Source organism: Heterodontus francisci, chromosome 15 (genome assembly GCF_036365525.1).
Source record: "Heterodontus francisci isolate sHetFra1 chromosome 15, sHetFra1.hap1, whole genome shotgun sequence".
NCBI classification, from domain to species: domain Eukaryota; kingdom Metazoa; phylum Chordata; class Chondrichthyes; order Heterodontiformes; family Heterodontidae; genus Heterodontus; species Heterodontus francisci.
The window spans coordinates 15390445-15409144 of NC_090385.1; the positions used below are offsets into that span (position 1 = coordinate 15390445).

At 41.8% G+C, this 18700-nt stretch overlaps 1 protein-coding gene across 7 annotated transcripts in view; it reads left to right on the top strand.

Moving 5' to 3' along the window:
* Window positions 1–18700, top strand: part of si:zfos-2326c3.2 (mitogen-activated protein kinase kinase kinase kinase 4) — a 337746-nt gene that overhangs the window by 133743 nt on the left and 185303 nt on the right. For all 7 annotated transcript variants that reach the window (XM_068047141.1, XM_068047135.1, XM_068047137.1 and 4 more), the window contains 4 exons: window positions 1638–1728; window positions 3220–3350; window positions 15179–15233; window positions 15958–16036. In XM_068047141.1, the coding sequence (XP_067903242.1) occupies window positions 1638–1728; window positions 3220–3350; window positions 15179–15233; window positions 15958–16036 (356 nt within the window). The remainder of the gene's footprint in view (window positions 1–1637; window positions 1729–3219; window positions 3351–15178; window positions 15234–15957; window positions 16037–18700) is intronic.

Genomic DNA, 18700 nt, shown 5'->3' on the forward strand with positions numbered 1-18700 from the left:
AAGCGTGAAATTGTCCACTTTGGCAGGAAGAACAAAAAGAAGCATATTATGTAAATGGTGAGAGATTGCAAAGCTCTGAGATGCAGAGGGATCTGAGTGTCCTAGTGCATAAATCGCAAAAGGTTAGTATGCAGGTACAGTACACAATTAGGAAAGCCAATAGAATGTTATTGTTTATCGCGAGGGGAATTAAATACAAAAGTAGGGAGGTTATGCTTCAGCTATACAGGGCATTGGTGAGCCCACATCTGGAGTACTGTGTACAGTATTGGTGTCCTTATTTAAGGAAGGATGTAAATGCATTGGAGGCAGTACAGAGAAGCTTTACTAGACTGATACCTGGAATGCGGGCGGTCTTACGAGGAAATATTGGACAGGCTGGGCTTGTATCCGCTGGAATTTAGAAAAGTAAGAGGCGACTTGATTGGAACATGTGTTGCGGGCGGCACAGTGGTGCAGTGGTTAGCACTGCAGCTTCACAGCGCCAGCGACCTGGGTTTGGTTCTGGGTACTGCCTGTGTGGAGTTTGCAAGTTCTCCCTGTGACTGTGTGGGTTTCCAATGGGTGCTCTGGTTTCCTTCCACAGCCAAAGACTTGCAGTTGATAGGTAAATTGGCCATTGTAAATTGCCCCTAGTGTAGGTAGGTGGTAGGGGAATGGTGGGGATGTGGTAGGAAATGTGGGATTAATGTAGGATTAGTATAAATGGGGGGTTGTTGGTCAGCACAGACTTGGTTGCCCGAAGGGCCTGTTTCAGTGCGGTATCTCTCTATAAGATCCTGAGGAGTCTTGACAGGGTGGATGTGGAAAGGATGTTTCCCCTTGTGGGAGAATCTAGAACTAGGGGGTCACTATTTAAAAATAAGGGGTTGCACATTAAAGATGTGGAGAATTTTTTTTCTCTCAGAAGACTCTCTTTCGTGAGTCTTTGGGATTCTCCTCCTCAAAAGAGAGTGGAAGCAGAGTCTTTGAATATTTTTAAGGCAGAGGTAGATAGATTCTTGATAAACAAAGGAGTGAAAGGTTATCGGGGGTAGGTGGAAATGTGGTGTAATCAGTTCAGCCATGAACTTATTGAATGGCAGAGCAGGCTAAAAGGGCGGAGTGGCCTGCTCCTGCTCCTAATTTGTATGTTGTGATCAGCCTGTGCTATCCTTAAAATAACTGGCACTAAGTCCTGCTCACCTATCACCCTGTGCTTGTTGATCCATATTGGCTCCCAGTTCAGCAATAAATCAATTTTGCAGTTCTGTTATTTGTTTTCAAATCCCTCCATGGCTTCACCCCTCCCTATTTCAATCTCCAGCCTAAGTTCTTTTTATATTCACTGTTCAAACAGCCATCAGGATTGTTGTTCTAGCTGTAGTCCCAAAGGACCATCGGCATTGTATTCCATTAGAGAGAGATAGTTGGTAATGTATAGCTTGAGGGTCACCACCCCACAAGCACAGGAGGAGGCAGGTCTCCATGCACTACTACAGCTGGTACAGGGACTGAACCCACGTTACTGGTGTCTTTCTGCATTACGCTTTAGCTGTCTTGCCAACTGAGCCCCAGTATCTAAATAATGTCCGGACAAATGTCCATGTTCTACCATGTAACTTGCAGTGTTACTTTATGTTGAATTGCACTTGCAGGGACTGGCCCATCTTCATTCCCACCATGTTATCCATCGTGACATCAAAGGACAGAATGTGTTATTGACCGAGAATGCAGAAGTAAAGCTTGGTAAGCATTTCTCTGAAATGTTAGAAGCTCTATTGGCTTTTGTGTAACAAGGAAATAATCACAGAAAGAGGATCCCAATGTGTCTTGCAGCGATGAATTGGATAAACCTCCAATTCAATTGGTCCCTTCGTAATCTCTCCCAATGTTACTGTGATTGACTACCCAGAAATAATGCATATCTTTACAGACTAAAGATCCTTCCACTTAACCGACATTTTACAAAATTAGTTGTGTACTATTCTGCATAAATGCACAAAAAGCAGCAACCAGAGTGGCTTCTGAGGTATTGAGGTACCTCATATAGATAAGAGCATCTGCTGGTATGATACTGAGTCATCGGAACAAGGAGGGTCCCAGGTTCTATTCCTGGATTGAACTAAATTGCTCTGAGATGGGGTAGCAGTAGAGAAACTATATTGGTCTCATTATTTTGCATAAAGCAGGGAAGAATAGATGAAAGATTCTCATTACTGTAAGTGCGCTTCAGGTTGGCAGTGATGCCCTAGAATGGAACAACCTGTTGATACTGCCTCAGCTCATGCAGAAATAATGCTCATTTGTGTGAGATGACAGAAACCTGTAGGCACCCTGGAACAATGAGTCATGCCTGCAGGAAAGGAGGGATGAGAGGTAAAACTGGGAGATAAATTTGACAATGCACGTCCTACATGGGAGAGCTATAAATTATCTACACAACTCCACTCCTTATACAAAATTTAACCATCATTTGCTGCACTTCCACTTCAGTACCATTTTGGTGCAACTCCTTTTTAAGCCTGTACGCACCAGGCTCAAATTCATGACTGAAATGAGGAGAAATTTCTTTGTTGAGGGTTGTGAATCTTTGGAATTCTCTACCCCAGAGAACTGTGGATTCTCAGTCATTGAGTATAATCAAGACTGAGATTGATAGGTTTTTGGACAGTAAGGGAATCAAAGGATATGGGGATACGGTGGGAAAGTGGAGTTGAGATAGAACATCAGCCATAGAATCATACAACTGTGCAGCGCAGAAGGAGGCCATTCATCCCATTGAGTCTACACTGGCTCTTTCAAAGAGTAGTCCAGTTAGTCTCACTTCCCTCCACCCCCAACAAAGCTTTCCCCATAGTCCTACAATGTTTTCTCCTTCAAACCATGATGTTATTGAATGACAGACCAGGCTCGAGGGGCCGTATGGCCAACTCTTGCTCCTATGCTCCAGTCTTTGCTGTAGTATTTCCTGACTGCACCTTGTTAAGTTTTCTGCTGTACAAAAAAAATTTTGCCGTCAGCCTACTTACACATTACTCATCCTTTGCTTTAAAATAGCAATACAAACTTTTAAAAATTTTCTTGGCTAGAGGTATCCTAAAAACAGTAATTAAAGAAGCAGCAGAAAATGCTAAGTGTAGGAGGCTTCAAATCTGCCTGGCCCCCAATTATGCACGTTTGTGTTGTGTTGTGATGTTTTAAAATGATACTGAGTGATTGTTTAACGTCCCTTTGCAGTTGATTTTGGAGTCAGTGCTCAACTGGACAGGACCATGGAGAAAAGGAATACTTTCATTGGGACACCCTACTGGATGGCACCTGAGGTCATAGCATGTGACGAAAATGCAGATTCCACATACGATTACAGAGTAAGCCATGTGCAATATAATGATACCTTACTGAGTGCTGTTAGGGAAAACATTTTAGAATAAAATGAAATCGTATGGTAAAAGGGATTATTAGACTGTTAGCATCAGCAAGTTCTTATCGTTGAGATCGCAGATTCAGTAGTAATTTTCAAAAGGGAATTGGGTATATACTCGAAAAGAAAAAAAAAACAGGGCCATGAGAAAAGAGCAGGGGAGTGGGACTAATGGGATGGCTCTTTCAAAGAGCTGGCACAGGCACGATGGGCCAAATGGCCTCCTGTGTTGCAATATTCTGCAATTTTAATAATTGGTTCTCCTTATAAATCTTATTATGTGTCATAGTTCTTCTCACTTGTTTAGATGTGTGCAGTAGCAGTACAGACATGGGCACAGTCATGTCCTGGTTATGGTACTGGATTAGCCTGATGTGTTCACATGGCAAGCTATTTAATTGAATTTTTGGACCAGTATCACTGAAAGACAAATTGGTTCATAACATCTTTCAGGGAATGAAACTTGCTGGTACAGCTGATCTGGCCTACATATGACTCTAGTCCCAGACTACTGATAATACCCTCTGAAGTGGTCTACCAAGCCTGTTGTAGCACAATTTGCTTTAAGTCCTCATCTCCCCTCTACAACCTTCTCTGAGCAATAAATGCAGTAGCATCCACATCTCAGGAACAAATATATGAAAAGAGAGTCTCTCTGATGCTCTTCTGAACTTGCATGTCCAAAGATGCAGTGATAATTTTGAGATCCAGCATAACAATTCAGTGTCTTGCAAATTACAAGGTAATGACTGCACCGCTTACATGAAGAAACTGCACAGTTTAGAGCAGTATCAACAGTCACAGGTCGTCTTCTTCTTCTTTGGCCTCCTTGTCTCGGGAGACAATGGGTAAGCGCCTGCAGGTGGTCAGTGGTTTGTGGAGCAGCGCCTGGAGTGGCTATCAAGGCCAATATTAGAGTGACAGACTCTTCCACAGGTGCTGCAGATAAAATTGGTTGTCAGGGCTGTTTCGCAGTTGGCTCTCCCCTTGCGCTTCTGTCTTTTTTCCTGCCAACTGCTAAGCCTCTTCGACTCGCCACACTTTAGCCCCGCCTTTATGGCTGCCCGCCAGCTCTGACGATCGCTGGCAACTGACTCCCACGACTTGTGATCAATGTCACAGGACTTCATATCGCGTTTGCAGACGTCTTTAAAGCGGAGACATGGACGGCTGGTGGGTCTGATACCAGTGGCGAGCTCGCTGTACAATGTGTCCTTGGGGATCCTGCCATCTTCCATGCGGCTCACATGGCCCAAGCCATCTCGAGCGCCGCTGACTCAGTACTGTGTATAAGCTGGGGATGTTGGCCACCTCGAGGACTTCTGTGTTGGAGATACGGTCCTGCCATCTGATGCCAAGTATTCTCCACAGGCAGCGACGGAGGCAGTCACAGGTAATGCTTCAATAAAGATGCCATTTAGATACTTTCAACACATCATACAATCCAAAGTGGGGGTCTTCAATTGAGCAACTGCATCCTTTCTTCTGCCCAAGTAGCCATCCAGTCGGGGCAAGGGAGGAGATAACATTGATGGTGAAAATGTTCTACCCATTGCCAACCACCTCCATCAGTAAATGACCATCTCGGATCTTGCCATTAGATCTTGTGTCATCAGAGCGCACAGAGAGCATTTTTAAAAGTACTCAGGCCATTTGCCTTGTGAAACACCTCATATCAGTCTCTTCAACCCATGTAGTTCTGTGGAGTGAAGAGAGATGATGAGGATTTTCTCAATCGGAACTAAGAAGCTCAACAAGATTAGTGACAGAAGTGAAGTGTTTCAAAATGATCCATGAGAAAAATGTCCCAAAGTGCTTTACAGCCAATGAAGCATTTTTGAAGTATTGTTGTAACGTAGCAAATGTAGCAGCCAATTTGCACACGGCAAACTCCCACAAATAGCAATGTGATAATGACCAAATAACATATTATAGTGATGTTAATTAAGGGATAAATATTTCCCAGGATGCCAGGGATAAGTCCCTTGCCATTCTTCAAAATAGCATCCTGCAACTTTTACATCCACCTGGGAGGGCATATAGGGCCTCAGTTCAATGTTTCATCTGAAAGCCAGCACTGCCAACAGTTTAGCATTCTCTTAGTTCTGCACTGGAGTGTCAGCCTTGATTTTTGTGCTCAGTTTCTGGAGTGGGAATTGAATGCACAATTCTGACTCAGAGATGAGAGTGCTACCAACTGAGCCACAACTGGCAAATGAAGCTAGTTTTGGACTGAGATTATGAGATAGATGGGCAAGCTGAGAGCTTTCAGGCCAATGATAGCAGAAATCCATTCGAAAGCATTATTAGCTGCCTAGTTAGCTCTGTGGCTTGAATCTGCATAACAGTCTACTGGTTCTTCACTAACCCATTTGTAGGCGTTGCCTCTCTCCAACTTCAGAGCCAGGGAACAGACGTCGGCTCAGACTAGAGAAATTATAAACTATAGTCAAGCTATACGAAGCTTTCTCTTTTTAGGTTCAAAATTTGTCAGTGAGAATGTAACAATTAATAGTGTTTCATTTGCTGATCTGTATATTCATATCTTACAAAGGATTTTGCTAATAAATCTGGCCCTAGGACATCTGTGTGCTCCTTTTCACTTTATTCGCCAGTAGCAGCATTCATCAGCCCATAATCAAATGAAACGTTGAAAGGAGCCTCCATTGCTGGCAAGGCAGTAACACTTCCTGCTGATACCACATCCTCTGTTTGTGTTTTTTGCATTCATCCAAACAGGTTAACAGCTTTACCCTAAAAAGGAGTCATGTGATTAAACTAGTCTTGGCCAAGATGCATACTTAGCAGCAGAGAAAACAAATTAGAGCAATTTGACTCAAAAACATTTTAGACTCAGTATGTAAATGCTTTTAATCTAAAACAATAAAGAAAAAAGATCAAATGATGTTAAATTGTTACTGGGTACAAAAGGAAGAATTCTTCTTCTTCTTTCTTTGGCCTCCTTGTCTCGAGAGACAATAGGTAAGTGCCTGGGGGTGGTCAGTGGTTTGTGAAGCAGCGCCTGGAGTGGCTACAAAGGCCAATATTAGAGTGACAGACTCTTCCACAGGTGCTGCAGATAAAATTGGTTGTCGGGGCTGTTACACAGTTGGCTCTCCCCTTGCACTTCTGTCTTTTTTCCTGCCACACTTTGGCCCCGCCTTTATGGCTGCCCGCCAGCTCTGGCAATCACTGCAACTGAAGAATACATGAATACATAAGCAAACATGAATTATTCCACACAAATTGAACCAGAATCCATTTAACCAGCTTTGCATCAGTGCCAGGTTGATGCATGTGGTATTACTCCATTCCTTTGTGGTTCATATTGAATGCTCCATTTCGGGTCTTTACAGCTACCATTATTCCACCTACCAGACTAAAATAGATTATTTTTAGTTTTTTTTTAGAGATACAGCACTGAAACAGGCCCTTCGGCCCACCGAGTCTGTGCCGACCATCAGCCACCCATACTAATCCTACACTAATCCCATATTCCTACCACATCCCCACCTGTCCCTATATTTACCTACCACCTACCTATACTAGGGGCAATTTATAATGGCCAATTTACCTACCAACCTGCAAGTCTTTTGGCTTGTGGGAGGAAACCGGAGCACCCGGAGAAAACCCACACAGACACAGGGAGAACTTGCAAACTCCACATAGGCAGTACCCAGAATTGAACCCGGGTCGCTGGAGCTGTGAGGCTGCGGTGCTAACCACTGCACCACTGTGCCACCCTATGGCGAGGTCTTCCACAGATCACAGATACTCTCTGACTGCCCATCTCTTGGTCTCTCAGAGCCCAGCCAGGAGAGGACTCATTCAACAACAACACAACTTGTATTTATATAGCACCTTTAACATAATTAAATATCCCATGAGGCTCCACAGGAGCATTATAAAGCAAAATTTGGCACCAAGCCACATAAGGCAACATTAGGGCAGATGCCAAAAACTTGGTAAAAGCGGTAGGTTTTAAGGAGAAAGGAAAGGGAGAGAGTTGGAGACGTTTACGGAGAGAATTCCAGAGCTTAGGGCCTTGACAGTGGAAGGCACAGCCACCAGTTGTGGAGTGATTAAAGTTGGGGCTGCTCAAGAGACCAGCATCAGAGGAGCGCAGAAATCTCAGTGGGTTTTAGGGCTGGAGGAAATTACAGAGATAGGGAGGGGCGAGGCCATGGAGGGATTTGGAAACAAGGATGCAAATTTTAAAATTGAGGAGTTGTTTAACAGGAAACCACTGCGTGTCAAGGAGCACAGGGGGAAATGGGTAAACGCAACTTGGTGCAAGTTAAAACAAGGGCAGCAGAATTTTGGATGGCTTCAAGTTGACTGAGAGTAGAATGTGGGAGACCAACTAGGAGTGTGTTGGAATAGTCAAGTCCAGAAATAACAAAGGCATGGATGAGGGTTTAAGCAGCAGATTTGCTGGGGGGATGTTATGGGGGTGGAATTAGAAAATGCATCTTGACAAATACATGAATAGGATGGGAATAGAGGGATACGGTCCCCGGAAGTGCAGAAGGTTTTAATTTAGGCAGGCATCAAGATCGGCGCAGGCTTGGAGGGCCGAATGGTCTGTTCCTGTGCTGTACTGTTCTTTGTTCTTTGTTTGTTCTTTGTCAGTTTGGGAGCCTGGGCTTTTGGATGATTTTATACATGATCCATGAAGCAATTTTTCAATAATATATGTGTGTGTGTGTAGTAAGCAGCTACAGCTTATGCAAATTTGTATTTTCTTTTCTGAGTTCAGAAGATCGATTTTACATTAAATAATGTATCCCTTACACTAACAGTTTTGGAAGAGTCTTAGCATCCTTAGTGTAGTGAGACCAGTGGGAAACAGTGGCTGTTGGCGTTATTATGGAGGAAGGAGGCAGTCAAATGTATGCACAAAGTGCAATATGTCCACTAAGTGTCCTGGTCGTACATATTAAGATCGATCTATGAAGAGTAGTGAAAGGGTGGATATTGCCAACCACTGCAGTAATGCAGAAGAACACAAGGAAAATCTGATGTCTGTAATTCATGGTGCGGACAGTATCAGTCAGGTAACACTGCTCTTCGGAAAAAGTTGAATTCTCATGAATTGAAATGATGTTGGCTCAGAGCTTGCTGGCTAGCCTTGCTGCAATCAAGTTTGAATTCATTCCAGGTGGTTTAGTTGCTAAAATTCACAAATCAGTCTCCTCCTTGCTTTGTGTGAGGTCTGTGCTGTTCCCGCCAGCTACTGTCACAGCTAACGGAAAACTGTGAAACTTAAACACAAAATGGTTTCTATAAAAATGTGCCAACCTTAGAGAATCATGCTTCCTGTAAGGACTCCATTCCCTTCTCCCAGTTTCTCCATCTCCGTCACATCTGTTCTGATGCAACCTTCCATACTCACGCTTCCAATATGTCTTCCGTTTTCCTCAACCGAGGATTGTCCACCACCATGGTTAACAGGGCCTTCGATGGTGTCTGATCCATTCCCCGCACTTCTGCTCTCACCCCTTCCCCTCACTTCCAGAACCACAATCGGGTTCCCCTTGTATTTACCTTCTATCCCACCAACCTCCATACTAAACAGATTATCCTCTGCCATTTTCACCACCACCAAACACATCTTCCACCACCCTCCCCCATCCCTTTCAGCATTCCAAAGGGATTATTCACTCTGCAACACCCTGGTCCACTCCTCTATCACCCCCAACAACCCCTCCCCTTCCCATGACACCTTTTAATGCAAACACAGAATATGCAACATTTGCCCTTACCTCCTCTGTCCTCACCATCCAAGGCCCCAAACACTCCTTCCAGGTAAAACAACGATTTACATGTACTTCTTTCAACTTAGTATATTGTATTTACTGCTCTACATTGGGGAAACCAAACACAGATTGGGTGACTGCTTTGCGGAACACCTCCTGTCAAGTGTGATCCTGAGCTACTGGTCACCTGCCATTTTAATTCTCCACTTTGCTCTCATGCTGACCTCTCAGTCCTTGGCCTACTACAGTGTTTCAATGAAGCTCTAGGCAAGCTCGAGGAACAGCACCTCATCTTTTGATGAGCCATTTTATAGCCTTCTGGAATCAATATTGAGTTCAACAATTTCAGACCATAATCTCTGCCCCCATTTTGATTCCTTTCTTTGATTGTTTTGGTCTTAATCTTGTTTTTTTTTCCTGTTTTGCTTTTTGCACAGCAGCTGTTCATTTTTCTGGCATTGATACCTCCTCTGGGCACATCTTTCGTCTCTTGACTTGTCCCAGTGCCACTCCCTTTGGCTCTGCCCCCAACTCTTTTGTCATTTAATGTCTTCTGTCTTCCGCCCTATCACAGATCTTCCCTTTTGTCCTTTTTCCACCCTCTCCATTTGACCTACTTAAAACTTCTAACTTTTCCCAGTTTTGATGATTTAGTGATGTTAGTTGAGGGATAAGTATTGGCCAGAACTCCCCCACTCTTCTTTGAAATAGTGCCATGGGATCTTTTCTGTCCACCTGAGACAGTAGACAGTGCCAAGGTTTAACGTCTTATCTGAAGCTAGACAGTCTCACCATAACTTTATAATTTGAAATATTGTTTTCTGAGCAATTCTGTGCATGATAATATTTATAATACATTGCTAAAGTTTCAAATTCACCAAGTTTCACACAATCCTCCTTCAAAGAAATGACAAATTGTAATTCATGGATAATCTGGCCAAACATTCAGAAATTGACAGGGATAGTTCTGATGCAATAAGCACAAGATAAAATATGGATGTTTCATGGGATAGCAGGGTTAGAGCGGAATCTGATTTTTACAGACTGTGACAGAAAGAGAATGGATTGAATAACATTCCCAGGGGAACTTTTTGATTAAATCTGACAGAAAAATGATTTCAGGGGATAGGCTGGCACCAATAATGTATTATTGTGATCTGTTCCAGTACATTCAACATGCAGAACTTACTATTATAGGTTTAGTACCACACCATTAAAATGTATTATAAACCTGTGAAATGGTTATGGATTCAGAGCCTTAGGTTCAGGACAGTGGTGGACTGAAATTGGCTGTTCTTGTGCAGAGCTTGTGCCAGCATCTGTTCAACTTCCAATCAATGGTAATGTGTAATGTGCACAAAGACATGAAAAATGGAAGAAACACACCAACACACCAGCCTGTAGCCTCTGAACACTTGTAACTGAGTGGACAACATATAAATCTGGAGAGATGGGCTGCAACAGTAGGATTTTTCACCACTTCAGGATGTACATTTTCTTCTGCACTGTTCTTTGGAACGTGCCATGCCCAAGGGTGAAATTGAAGGACAAAGGGTATTTTGTAGGCGCTGTGCTTAACATTTCTTTGGCCAAGCTTTTGTTACAACCGAGGTGGGAGCAATGCACTGTCAATTCAGTACCATCACTCCACAAGTCACAGCATATTACTGATGTTTTCCCACCCAACTGGAAAACAGCCAAATTAAATGCTGTAGTAACCCCCAGAATAAAACAGACCAAACCAAGTATCTTTAGACAACAACAGATTAGCTATTTATTAAAAACTAAATCTTAAACATTATTAAGATAAACCTATGTCTAAAGACCTTATAACTTCTTATTTAACCTAACTTCCCCCATTCACACACATAGGGCTGGATTTTACGTCGGGCGGACGGGAGCTGGCCACTGACGTAAAGGTCGGTGGCGAACCTGCTTCTGCCTAGCCCGGGGATCCATCCCGCATTTTACGGGTCCCTGGGCTTTAATTGTTCTGAGGCAGGACTTCCAGCCACTTGAGGGAGGAGTTCCCGCCTCATTGAGCTGCCGGCCAACCATCGGGCTGGCAGCTCTTAGTCCCAGCAGCACCATCGGGAGCAGTGGCCACTGCTGGGACTGCAGTGCAGTCGAGGACATGGAGACAGGACTGCAGGTAAGTTTGGGTTGCCTCGCTGAGGGTAATTGGTCGTGCCCCGGCGAGACAAGGGTGGTCATTTGGGGGGGAAGGGAAACGGCTTGGGTCCTTGGGGTGGTTCGGGAAGCGGGAGCGGAGAACCATCCGGCTCTCTGGGGTGGTGTAAAATTCCGGCCATATACTCAAAAATCAACAGTTAACCATTTTTTTTTTAATGATGTTTTTAAAAATTAGCTGTTTCTTCAGAATAAATAAATAATTGGGTTATTGTAGGTCTTTGTGGGTTACGTTCCTGATGGGTGAGGTATCCTAGTGTAAAAATAATCAAATGCCATTTGAAGTCTCCAGGCGGATTTCAAGAAACAGACTTTTCTTGATAGGCATTCAAAGCACTTCAGCTGGAGCAGGCGTCACACAGTTATTTAAAGAAGGAGTATAGCAATGAGTCCACTTGAATTATAAAACCAACAGTCTCTCAGTCGAAACCTTACTGCGAATTCCAGAAAACACAATCAGTCAAGAGAGACTCAATGTTGAAGCAGACTTCTTAGATTTGGAAGTAATACAGCAGTACAAATGATCTCTTCAAAGAGCTTTTTCCTCCTTAGGCAATTAACATGGCCTGTAACTCATTGTAGAATTTCTTCTGAGAGAAATAGACAGCTCTTTCCTTCAGTAAGCACACTTCATTAGTGTCTCCCAAAAACTGGTTTTAGCTGGTATTTCCACACAGTTAAATTGAAACATTATACCTTGTGGCCTCCTCACTCTTCTTTTGTCGCCTAGGTAACCAGTGCAGCTGGCACACTGTGCCTCTTAGTTTTTAAAGGCACACTGTTTTTAAACAGTGTCTTAAAGGCACATTGTATTTATTTTCTCCTCGGATTAAAACAGTTTCGTGACACTTTGGCTCACCTCTCCTGATCTCACTTCCATAGGCAAGGAATCCAATTTTGATCTGCCTTCTGTGAAGCACCCATGATTTTTTAATGATGCTATATAAATGCAAGTTGTTGTTAAAATCAGGGAACTGTGAGGGGACATCATAGAACAGTATAGGAAAGATAACTGTGTCACACTATTTCAAGCAAATCCATGACGTTAGGGCAAGAGGTTACGTGCCACCAAGGCCTGCACATGAATAGTGGATGACATTCAGAGGGCAACCAACATCTGTGGAGCAATGCTTCAGCAAAGAGTGATTGCCTTAAGGAAAAGTAAGCAAGGGAAAAAGTTGGAAAGAAGATCATTTTAAAAACTCAGCAGTATTATAGGCCAACATACTTACTTTGTTTTTCTTCTACATCCGTTCTCATTGAGGAGAAAGAGATGAGCAAAGGAATAAAACTAGACTGCTTATATATCATTGCTTAAATAATGAATCACAAGAGAAAAATGTAAAACCTAAGGTTTATGCTTTGTGGTGCATGGGATTGTGGAAGAAAAGAGTGATAGAATGAATAAGTGCCCCCACATGTGCCCTTGATTTTATTCCGTTGAAGTAATAATTTAGTGAGCAGAATAATTTAGCTCATCATATGCACAACATATGAAGAAGCTGTTTAATTTTTGTACTGAAGGAGGAGCTTGCAACTATAGATGTCAGGGTGAAGATTCAAGCTCGAGTTGCTGACGGTGAGTTTTCCCTGCTGGCCTGTGCCTATCAGAAAACCATGGACTTAGCACTGCCCAAGAGTTTCTGTACATGAAAATGAATGTTGGGAGTGTCATGGATTGCATCATACCTTCCATTTCCCATTACGTATGGACATACAAACATATGAATTAGGAGCAGGAGTAGGCCCCTCGAACCTGCTCTGCCATTCAATATGATCATGGCTGATCTGATTGTAACCTCGCCTACCCCCAATAACCTTCCACCCCCTTGCTTATCAATAATCTATCTACCTCTGCCCAAAAATATTTAAAGACTCTGCTTCCACTGCCTTTTGAGGAAGAGAGATCCAAAGACTCACGACCCTCGGAGAGAAGAAATTTGGGTCATAGAACCCCAATCTGCATGTATTAATGAAGCTGCTGCCTGACTGCGTAAAACCAAGGCCAGTTAAAGTGGCGGTGGGTGGCAATGGACCAGGAGTGAGGTGATATGTTTTTCAAGGTCACGTTTACTATGTAGGAAACCCATTCACACAAGGTGGGGTTGGTTAAAATTGCCCCCTACATTGCCGTCATTCCTGGTACAAATGGAATGTATATGTTTCTACTCGAAATATTAAAATATGTGCGTAGGCACATTTTTGTATTTATGTTTTTGATCTGTTTTTGCTAACTGAAAGTTCCTATTGAAGAGTTATTGCAACATAGCACATTAAAGTTCTCAGAAATTTACCAAATCTGGAATAGTCTAAGGGCGTACAGACGATTTAACTTGTCCTTCTGGGATTCATAATTAGCTCACTTGCACTCATTATGATTTCATTATAAACATAACCAATTCTGCAGTAGATAATTTAGTGCACACAATCTGAATGACAGCCATGTTTGACTGACACCTCATAAAGCGGATACACCCATCTTTCAGATGAAACATTAAACCAAGGTTTATCTGGTCATTATCACAGTTGTTTATGGGAGCTTGCTGTGCACAAATTTTATGCCATGTTTCCTATATTAAAATAGTGACAACACTTCAAAAGTATTTTATTGGCTGTAAAGTGGTTTAAGATGTCCTGAGGTTGCAGAAAACATTATATAAATGCAAGTCCTTTTTTTAATAGTGTTGAATCACACCATTTTATTCCAACTCGCTTATATTTTCTCAATTTTGCCTGTGAGCTTTGTTGACGAAATTTTCACGATACTCAAAATCTGCCAGGACTGAATGTCAGTTTGAATGTTCGGAAATCAGTTGTAAGCAGGGAACGTAAATATGACCTATTGTCTATAAGCCAGCACCCCTTGTGCTTTGATTTGAGAACCAGTATCGTCATGCACTTAAGTATGTTTTCTTGAAATTAGGTGACAGCAGTTTTGGCTTTTTTGGTTGTTACTGGAAATGTTTTTATAATAAGTTGCAAATACGATTGATTTTGGAAAACGTCTTGTGACTAAGTCAGAAAATAAACCAAAGTGTGCAGCTAGTAAATAAAGACAATCATATAGTCACGGAGTCAAACAGCACGGAAAGCCATTCAGCCCATCGTGCTTAGGGCAGTACTTTGAGTGAATTATACAATTGGTTTCACTCTACTGCTCTTTCCCCATAAGCCCGGCATATTTCACTTTTCAAGAATTTATCCAATTTCCTTTTGAATGTTATTATCAAATCTGCATCCATCACCCTTTCAGCCAGTGCACAACAACTTTCTGCATCAAAGAAGAACATTCTCATCTCTCTATGGTTCTTTTGCCAATTATCTTTAATCTGTGGCCACTGGTTACTGACCCTCCAGCCAGTGTAGACCTTTTCTTATATACTATGTCAAATGCCTTCATAATCTTCAACTCCTCCTAATCAGAACTTAAGAAACCAAAAAAAATAATGTGACTTCAGTGTTTTATTAAACACTTTACAGTAAAACATACATCTTCAAGTTACTGACAATAATGTTTTGGATGACATTGTAGTTCGACTCTCATTCAGATGCTAGATCTTAAACCCCAGTCATCTTCAGCACCTGGAGACTGAATTGGATTGCCTGGAATGTTGGGGTATTCCCATTTTGTTCAAGTGCACCTCCTGGATTCACAGTGATTGACATCTGAGTGTTCACAATTTAGTCAGCTCAGTCTCCATGACTGAGGGGAGTAGTGTGTTAATTGCTTTGTAATGATGGCCTCCACTTGTCCTTCAGTTCGAACATTTTGCTCCTAATTAAAATGTTTGACTTACCATTCACTATATTATTTCTTTACCTACAGAGTGATGTGTGGTCATTGGGAATCACGGCGATTGAAATGGCAGAAGGGGCCCCTCGTAAGTAGCATTTTTCAGGCTGTATTAATGGCTGTTAGGCAATTAAGAGCTCGTGTGGGTTGTTGAAAGGTTTTCATGGATTTATAATGTCCATATTAGAATTACACAGAATGTATAGTACAAAAACAGGCCATTTGGCCCAACTGGTCCATGCTGGCATTTATACTCCACACGAGGCTCCTCTCACTCCTTTTCACCTCACCCTACCTTCTATTCCTTTCTCCTGCATGTACTTATCTACCTTAAATGTATCAATGCTATTCACCTCAACTGCTCCCTGTGGTTGAGAGTTCAGCATTCTCACCACTCTTTGAGTAAAGAAATTTCTCCTGAATTCCCTATTGGATTCCTAAGTAACTATCTTATACTTCTAGCCCCTACTTTTGGACTCCCCCACAAATGGAAACATCCTCTTTATGTCTACCCTTTCAACCCCTTTCATAATCTTAAAGGTTTCTGTTAGGACAGATCCGTTGACGATAGCATCGCAAGCAGTACTTCAGTTCTTGTTTAACATCACATTGGACTGTCATGAAATGAATTCCATTTTGTATGTAATAAAACTTATTCTTAGTGTCATTGACTGATCCTGATAACAGTTTGCATCCATATGTTCACCAGCAGTACTTAGTAGGTTTTTGAATTATTTGTCACATTAGAAAAGTCATTAATCATGTTTGTTGTTCCTTCACTTGTAAAAATCCATCCGTCTTTTCTTTTCCAGCGCTCTGTGATATGCATCCTATGAGAGCACTTTTTCTCATTCCACGAAATTCTCCCCCCAAGTTGAAATCAAAAAAATGGTAAGATCATGTTAGTGAACAGATATTACTTTGGAGTAGAAATGAATCATGTGTTGTTAATGGGCCCATAACCTTGAAATTAGCACTTCTTCACAGATAATGTAGTCAAAATCTAAAACTCTCTTCCCAAAAGGCTAATGAGGCTGGGGGTCAACTGAAAGTTTTAACAGAGATCGATAGGCTTTTGTTAGGCAAGGGTATTAAGGATATCTGGAACCTAGGCAGGTAGATGGAGTTTTGATACAGATCAGTCATGAATGGTGCAACAGGCTCGAGGGGCTGAATGGCCTATTCCTTTTCCTATAGTGAATTGCGGGCTGGCTGTAAAGCACCCAATCTGCTAATTTTGCCTAAGAAACAAAGTAAGCCAAGTCCCTGATATCACACCGTGGGTTATAACTGGAATGGGCTTGAACGGCCAAATGGCCTACTTCTGCTATTTCTTATGTTCTTAAGTGTGCAAAGGATCAACACATTCCTCTGAAATTTCTTCCTCTGTTATTTTAGTGACAGTGATCATCCAATTTTTTTTAAATGGTTAAATGCTCTGATTTAACAATGTGTTTCAGCCCCATGCTCATCAGTGCAAGCCTGACTGCATCTTTTTCCTAACCCTGCCATCTATGGCCTCAGTGAGACAGCCAATCTGTGTCAAATTTGAGTGCACTCCATGTGTTGGACCCACACCAACTTAGGACTGAAGTGATAATGCCCAGATTCATTTCAAATAGGAGCCTTGCGTTCAGTAGAGAGAGAAACTTTCACCCTATCCCAAGGGTGAAAGATCAGTGCCTAACCCATTGTACCTGTCAATCTTCAGCCAACTAAATCTTTAGCTCTAACATTGGACAGGAATTTTTAGTGACTGACTACAAACCACACTCAAGATTGATGGTTATCATAGGATGCATATAACCTGGAAAAATCTACCCATTAAGTGTCAACTTGGCTCAGTTTGATTGCCTTGATCACACGATTGCTTTTGTGTTCAAAGAATACGGGCTGAAGCCCAACTCCATAACCTAAGTTGACAAATCAGGGCAGCTCTGAGGGGTGCTGCATTGTTGGAGTTGCCCACCTTCAAAGGAGAACTTAAATTACTGTCTGATCTGCCTAGTCAGACAGATAGGAATGATCCCATTAGACCAGGGATATCTCCTGGGTGTCCTCGCCAAATTTCCTCCCCTAACCAACAGCATCAATAAAAGAAAACAGAGGAACTATTCTTTTGTCTTATTTTCTGGGACCTTGTCATGCCCAATTGGATGCTGCAATTGCTTGGATAACACCAATAGTTGCAAGTTCAAAAGTTATTCACTGGATGTAAAACACTTTGAAACATCCTGAGGACATGATAGGCCTTTATATACATGGAGGTTCTTTGCCTTCTTTTATCATTTATGCTGACTGCCACGCAAGCCTGACTTTCCCAATGATGCATTATTTTTTGCTGGAATAACTGTAGAATAGTTTTCTTGAAATTAATAGCTTTTTTGAGCTATTACTTACCTTAAAGAAAGGTCATCGCTACTGAATTTAAAGTAGGAAGTTGTTCATAGATGTGCTATTTGTCCTTTCCATTATGGGCAGCTGAAATCAGTTACTATCTCAGGTTGCTCAGTTACAACCCATACGTCAGTGACGCATTGAAAATGTGGCTAGATTAGTCACTGCCACTGTCACCTTTAACTCCGGCACTCCATTTGACATTTTACAGTCTGGTGCTGCATCTGTTGACGAGTCTAAATTAATTGTAAGTGAGAAGACAAAAATGAATATCGTTTGAGGTGCAAAGCTGCTTCATGGTTAAAAGATGCAGTAGAATTGAGCCATGACGAATAAAATATTGCTTCACCCTGATGTGCCATGTCACAACCTGACTGAAAATCGACACAGCTTCTCGCACATGCTGAAGCCATTTATTTGATATGGGTTTGTTCCACCTGATACACCCCTTTCTGGAAGAAGGTCTTCAGCACATCCATTTTATTTCTCCCCAGTGTCCTGGTCAATTGTTGTCACTTAACCAACATCACTTAAACAGATTATCTGTTCGTGATCACGTTACTGTTTGTGAGACTTTGTTGTGCCTATGTTAGCTGCCGCATAGCCCTACATTGCAACAGTACTTCATTGGCTGTAAAGTGCTTTGAGACATCTTGAGATCTTGAAAGGTGCTATATAATTACAAGCTTTCTTTCTTGCTTTAGCTGATGGACAGTTAATACAATTTTTTGAGGCTGGTTAAGGCACACTTCTGTTTTTTCCAGTGAGTCTGTTCCATTTTTACTGTAATCATCAACTTCTGTAAAGATGTTGAGGTACAAACTAGGCCTCGCTTCCTCTTTTGAAAATGTAATTAGAGTTTGCCTTGGGGAAATTTTTATGCCTGAGTATCTTTCTTAATGATTTTTTAAAATTACTGTAGCATTTTTTATAGTTATGAATCATAAACTTTAGAGCTAGACTAATCTAAATTTAGAAGTTTAAGATGATGTGCAGATTTATCGTATTAATTATGTAGTACGGTACGTTTAAGGATAGTCATTTTTTTTGTGACTTTAATAAGAAACCTAAATTAAATCATGGGCTTCAACTATCAAATGTTATTTAGACTGAGATTTATACTTGTATTTTAAAATGCAGTAAACAAGACATTTCTCT